The sequence below is a fragment of the Antechinus flavipes genome, chromosome 3, assembly GCF_016432865.1.
Source record: "Antechinus flavipes isolate AdamAnt ecotype Samford, QLD, Australia chromosome 3, AdamAnt_v2, whole genome shotgun sequence".
Classification (NCBI taxonomy): Eukaryota; Metazoa; Chordata; class Mammalia; order Dasyuromorphia; family Dasyuridae; genus Antechinus; species Antechinus flavipes.
In genome coordinates, this window is record NC_067400.1 from 600,385,064 (window position 1) to 600,391,695 (window position 6,632).

Genomic DNA, 6,632 nt, shown 5'->3' on the forward strand with positions numbered 1-6,632 from the left:
GTTCCTTAAAGTCTAGGTGGAGACGTTCCGGTGAGCATTCGGCGTCCCACCCGGTGGCTTAGCTAGCTGGGCCGACCCGCCTGGGAGCTCCGCAAAAGCTGTATGTCTCCCCACAGCGCCGAGCCGGAAGCAGAGAGCGCCTTCCAGCCCAAGATGGGCGTCCCTCGAAGGCCAGGGGACGCCGCCGAACTGCGAAAGGTAAGAGCCACGGAAGCTGGTGAGGGCCGGCGGGTGGGTGGGGGTGGAGAACTGGGAAGGAGGAAAGGCCGGCAAGGAACAAGTCTCGCCTCAACTTCCCTGTTCCCGCAGACCCTGAAGCCTCTCATGGAGAAACGCCGACGGGCGCGCATCAACGAGAGCCTGAGCCAGCTCAAGGGGCTCATCTTACCCCTTATCGGCAAGGATGTGAGTGCAGCCGTTGCCCAAGGGGGTAGGGGAATTGGTGGAGGGCGCGGAGGGAGCCGAGAAGGTGGAAAGTGGTGACGTCCCGACGGCCTCTCGGCGGGCTAGGGATCCTGGGCTCTGGGAACAGGTCGAGCCTGGGGAGGTGGCGCACGCAGCGCGGCCTCCTAGAGCCCTCTGTCACCTTGCTTCCCATAGAGTTCCCGCTACTCGAAGCTGGAGAAAGCAGACATCCTAGAAATGACGGTGCGCTTCCTGCAGGAGCTGCCCACGTCCCACGGCCCTGCGGCTCCCAGTGAGTGACCTCTAGGCTAACGGCGTCCCAGTCGGCACCAGCTCGGGCTCGGTCCCTCCCCCCAACCCCGTCCCCCGTCCCCCGTCCCCCGTTCTTGTCTTTTAGCGCGGTCTCAGAGCCTGACTATTTGCCTCTTGCCTCCCCAGCCTTAGCAGACAGCTACAGAGAGGGCTATCGGGCTTGCCTCAGCCGCCTGACCCGGGTCCTGCCCTCCTGCAGCCTCCTGGACGGCGAGGTGTGCAGCCGACTCCTGGAGCACCTGCACCGGACCGCCTCGGGCCAGTACCTTCCCCCGGATTCCCGCAGCAGCCCTAAAGATCTGCGCTCCGACTCCCCGGATAGAATGCGGTTGGTCTGCTCTCCTCGGGGGTCCGGCGGCTGTCCTCCCGGCCCCCCATCTTCCGGACTCTGGCGCCCCTGGTAGCTAGCTCCCTGAGAGGTGAGCGAGACCTCTTTCGGACCTATATTTATTTGGAATCACGGGGAGAGAAGAAAAGTGAATAGAAAATCTCGGGGTTCCTTGCCCCATCTATTCTCCAGCTCCCAACTCCATCTTCCAGCCTTCTATCACTGCACTTTGTAGCTTCTGATTTCTTCACACAGGAAACCAAAAGGTTTTTTCCTCGGCCCAAGGGGTTTGATTTTGTTAGATATCCTCCCCAAATAAAGCCTCTGGCCGAAATGCCGGGCTCCCTGTATCCCTCTGCTGCTGGAGGAGGGGCAGGAAAGGGCCCAGTGCACAGGAGACAGAGTCCTCAGCTTGGACATGGCTTCTCCTGGGCCTCAGAATGAATTTCAGTTCCATTGGAGGCAGAAGATCTCCGGGACCTGGGACAGGAGTTTTGCTCTTGGAGATCCTCCTTCTAAAGAGGTGACTAGGGAGCGGGTCCAGTGCCTGAACTCCCTGAAACAGGCTGCAGAATGACCTCTCTCCACCCTGGCCCTCAGCGCCAGGACTAGAGTTCTCCTAATGCAATCCTGACCCCACCCCAGTGGAGAAGATGGGCTGTGCAGGGCGATCTTTGCCCGGGCCTGTCTCCCCACCTGGGGCAGGCCAGAGTAAAAGCTGAAAAACATGGGTTTCAGAGCTGACAGTGGAAACTCTGGGACAGGAGAAAGAGGGACTGGAAAGAGAAAGCCATTTACCCAGTGAAGAGCTTTTCAAGACCCCATAATCCAGGGAATCCAAACAGTCCTTTCTGGGTCCTCATCCCAGAGGGTCACTGCATCTGCAATGCCAAAGCCCCTGGGTTTTCCCACTAACCTCCTTTGCTCTGCTTTACCAATCACCCATTCATATTTATTGAGTGACTGCCACATGCAGGGCCTTGTGGGACCCCGTGAACTTTGTGGGCCAGCAAACTAGAAACTCCCGGGAGCCTGAATCCTGTTTTGCTCAGGAGCTTTGCTTAGCTATCCAGAATTGAGCCTCTTGGGAGTAATGGCATTTCAGTCCTGGCACTCAGAGCTAGAGAGAGAAAGTGAGTCCAGATTATGCTTCTGGGAAGTAACTAGTCCCCATAGATCTTTTTCTCTTTTATTTCTTCTCCGCTTTGGGTTGTAAGAAATGACACTAAAAAGAATGACTCTTATTTCCAGATCCCCAATTATTCTCCTTCCCCAAAGCCTGAATTTTAGCTTTCTTCAAGTAGACTTCCCAAATCTCCTCCCAGTCCCTCTGGTGTCAAGCACAGGGAGAAGGAATCTACCAGACCAAGAGTATCTGGGGTTTCTAGACAAGGAACCGGAGAAATATTTGAAGTTTTTGTTAGCTGCCTGAGAACCATGAGTCTTCCCAGAAACAAAGCTATTGTTTTGATGCTTTGGTGTATAAAGCTTTGTATATAGGTGAGAAATTTTGGATTCAAATCCTAAGCTTGGAACTTCAGATTTCTATGTGACATTCTCAAAATTAAAAGGAAGAAGAGTTATTTGTATTCCTTCCCATCCCCCTCACCTACATATTGCTATCTGGCCCCTCTTCCTCCTGTCCTAAAGTTTCCATTGTCAGATGTGAAACCAGCCATGTTTTGTTGCTTTTGCTCTGGCCTGCCCCAGGTGGGGAGACAGGCCCAGGCAAAGATCCCCCTCCACAGCCCATCTTTTCCCTTGGGGTGGGGTCAGGGTTGCATTAGGAGAGCCTATTAGTTCTAAAGTCCAATATATTTCTAGTTTTTTTTTTTTTCTGGCAATGAAAGTACATCCTTTTTTTTTTGAAATGCCTTACACAGAAATCAACCAAATAAATGTTTGCTGGTGATGAGGATGAATTGAACGCTATAGGAATATTTCTAGTTCCTGGATACTATGAGTTCAGAAAGACCAATCAAGAGCAGGAATGAGGAATTCTCCTGTTGTGGTCTTTGAATCTCTGGGAACACTAGAAAATTCACTGCCAAAATCTGGTGGAGAAATGAGAAAGCACCTTCCTGATTTTCTCCTGTCAGCCAAGGTAACCAAAAGCGTAACTGTTGACAAATACACAAATGGAAAATGAATTCTTCCCCCCCTCTTCCTTCACATAGATGCTGAAGATTATATTTTTTCAAAAAAAAATGTATTTTGTTACTTTGTACCTGGGAAACCTTAGAAACTTTATTGAACGTGTGCATTTCTACATACATGGAATCAAAAACAGAAGATCACAACTGAACAACTACTTGTACAACTTGCATTTTTAGAAAGAATCTAATAAACTCCACATGTGGGTTCTAAAGCTCTCTTGTTTGTGTCTGCTTCTAAGGCTCCCAATCTTTTTTTTTTTTTTTTTTTGATTGTCATTTATTTCTTTTTTCCAAGATTACACTTTAACTTCGACATCAAGCGTAGGTAAGAGGATCTAGGCCATAGGACTAATTGCTGCCGAGTTCCCTTTCCAGGTCCTGATGTTCTTCACCTGAGGCCAAGGCAGGAAGATCAGGTTTGCATGCCTTGTGGTGTGTCCTAATTTCAGGGTTTACTCACAGCCCCATGATATGAGTTCCAAGGTAAGGTGGTGGAAGTCCTGGAGCAATATTCCCTCTGTCTATTTGCCTTGCTCCCTCCCCTACTCCTCCCCCCTTTTCATTTTATTGGAGATTCTGTTCTTGTTTCTTGTGTAATAATTGGATTACCTGGACATCCTGACCCTGGAATCAGATATAGCTTGCATTAACATGGAGGTGGGCAATATTTCAGAGAATACCGCAAATCCATTTTGAAGATAGCATAGATCTGAGGAACTGGACCTGTGGGAGAATTTGAAATTGTTGTGTTCATTTTATTGAAGATTCTGTTTTTGTTTCTTGTGTAATAATTGGGTTGCCTGGACATCCTGATCTTGGAATCAGATACAGCTTGCATTAGCATGGATGTGGGCAATATTTCAGAGAATGCTGCAAATCCATTTTGAAGATAGCATAGATCTGAGGAACTGGACCTGTGGGAGAATTTGAAATTGTTGTGTTCATTTTATTGGAGATTCTGTTCTTGTTTCTTGTGTAATAACTGGGTTGCCTGAACATCCTGATCCCTGAATCAAATACAGCTCACATTAGCTTGGAGGTGGGCAGTATTTCAGAAGATGTCGCAAATCCATTTTGAAGAAAGCATAAATTTGAAGAACTGGACTTGAGGGAGAATTTGAAGTTGTTTTGTTCAGTTACTTACTCATGAAAATTTTGGGAGGCATTAGATATTTGTTACTCACCTTTGCATCTAATTCTGTGGCCCTAATTTCAGGGTTTACTCACAGGCTTGTGATATGAGTTTCAACAAAAGGTGGTGGAAGTCCTGGAACAATATACCCTCTGTCTATCTGCCTCTCTCCCTCCCCCAAAAATTAGTTTTGGGGGTTCTCTGGGCAAAGACACTAGAGTGGTTTGTCATTTTCCTCTCTGGTTTATTTTATGGAAGAGGAAATCGAGGCAAACAGGGTTAAGTGATTTGTCCCAAGGATACGTAACTAGTAAATGTCTGAGGACAGCTTTGAATGTAGATCTTATTAATTCTAGGTCTAGCCCTTTATCCACTGTATCACCTAGCTGGATAGTAAAAACCCTCTTTATACTGGTTTTAAAAGAGGATAATTTAACAAATGGATTTTCTGGCCACTGCTATCTGAGTTTTTTTGGTTAAAAGACTGAAAGCCATGAGTCTAGGGAGAGGGCTGTTGATTAGGTGCTTTAGGACATAGAAATTATTGTTTCTCCTTGGCAAGCTTTCCTTCTTATAGGGAAGCTATTGAGTTGCATAATATTCCATTTATTATGGGGGACTATATTGTAAACTTCTTGGGGTAAGGGATTGTGTCTATGACTCATGTGTGTATCTTTGCATTCTCCATAACACCTCACCCAAAGTCTTGTCCCTAACAGCTACTCAATAAATAGTCTATTAAATGAATGAGTTAGTGAATGTCATGCTACAGGCACAATTTGGTAGCTAGGCAGAGAGGGTACTTAGTAAGTGCTTACTATATACCAAGGTCTGTGCTAAACACAGGGGGTGCAATAAAATCCCCAGCTTCAAGGAACTCACCTTCTAAAAGGGAAGACAATAAGGAAAAAAAGGATTTATAGAGGAGGGTACAGAGCCAGAATCCCTTTCAACAGAATTTTTTCATAACTTCTTGTGGCAGAGCTTGCTCTCCAAAAATCAATTATTTTGCATATTTCATTTTAATGACATCATCTTCAGAGGGACAAAACCTGCACCTAGAGGGTGGAAAGCGTATTGTGTTTATAAAGTATTATCAACAACGTGTTGGAATCTTTTGTTGTGTCAAGTATCTTCTCATCTTACTTCTGAGTAATTTTTCAGGAGGAAATTGAATCTATTTGAGCATTTACATAGACAATTTACAATGTGATCCCTTGATTTCTTCTCCATTTCAGGCCAAAAAACCAAATCCTGTTGGAAAGCCAATCTCCTAGGTAGAAAGACAAAGAGAGGCATAATGGTGTAGTGGGAGGACTGATGTACTGAAGATGTGAGTTCTAGTTCTATCATTATCTGCCTTTGTGATCTTACAAAAGAATTCTGTGTTCTCATTAATAAAATGAGAAGGTTGGACTATATGACCTTTGAGACACCTTCTACCTTTAAGTCTAAATTCTATGTTCTGTTCTACGCCTCAGTTTTCTATCTTGTATGATGAAGAGGATATAATATCTGTTGCTGAGGATTCCTTCCAGATAGAAATTCTGATTCTAACAACACTAAGTTCTTATTTAGGGAAAGGGAAATTGCATCTAGCGAAGCCTTCCTAATTCAACTAAAGATCCCTTCTTGTCAGAGTAAAAGTGTTGATTGTGTAGTAGTCTGTTGTACTGGATAGAGCCCTCCATCTTGGGAGTTAGGAAAATATAGATTCAAGTGACTTCTTACTAGCAATGTGACCTCAGGCAAGTCACTTCATTTCAGTCTGTCTCCGTTTTCTCATCTGTAAAATGGAGATAATATCTCACAGTTGAGACAAAAATGAGATAATATGTGTTAAGTGCTTTGGAAACCTTAGTGTACTATGTAAAATGAGCAAGTTCTATTGTTGTTAGACACGGCGAAAGGAAACTTTTTGTATAGGCTTGTAATTCATAGCCAAAAAAAAAAAAAAATTGGCAAAACTCATTCATTGCTCCTTAAACTGGGACCGCCACTTCCTCTTGGTCCTTAGTAATCCTTTTCTATTCAGATACCTCAGTGACTTCCTGTGGAATTGATGCTAACTCATAGCTGAAGATAGAGGAATGGAAAGAATATGTGGAAACGCAAGCCTGACACCCCCACACACCCCAAGGAGTCTCTGGGCTGGTAGTTCAGTGGGGATGTGAGCCAAAAGACACAAGAGTTGAAGTCTTTGAAGGTGACAGTTGCATGTCTGGGCTAGGTCCTTTGCCGGAGGCTGGAAGATGAATCTTATACTTCCTAATAGAGCACTGAGGGGGAAGACTTAAGG

The 6,632-nt window shown here is 45.7% G+C and overlaps 1 protein-coding gene across 1 annotated transcript; it reads left to right on the forward strand.

Moving 5' to 3' along the window:
• HES2 (hes family bHLH transcription factor 2) lies at window positions 1-3,413 on the forward strand. The gene is made up of 4 exons (XM_051991405.1): window positions 1-198; window positions 310-405; window positions 601-697; window positions 844-3,413. Exons 1-4 carry the CDS (start codon window positions 103-105, stop codon window positions 1,119-1,121), a joined length of 567 nt encoding a protein of 188 aa, XP_051847365.1. The 5' UTR covers window positions 1-102; the 3' UTR covers window positions 1,122-3,413.
• Window positions 3,414-6,632: the final 3,219 nt, after the last annotated feature.

Excerpts from the sequence above, each read along its gene's own strand:
- HES2 (XM_051991405.1), top strand. The coding sequence starts at position 103 with ATGTCTCCCCACAGCGCCGAGCCGGAAGCAGAGAGCGCCTTCCAGCCC. Across the intron at positions 406-600 it reads TACCCCTTATCGGCAAGGAT|AGTTCCCGCTACTCGAAGCT; the intron begins GTGAGTGCAGCC and ends TGCTTCCCATAG. Across the intron at positions 698-843 it reads CCACGGCCCTGCGGCTCCCA|CCTTAGCAGACAGCTACAGA; the intron begins GTGAGTGACCTC and ends TTGCCTCCCCAG.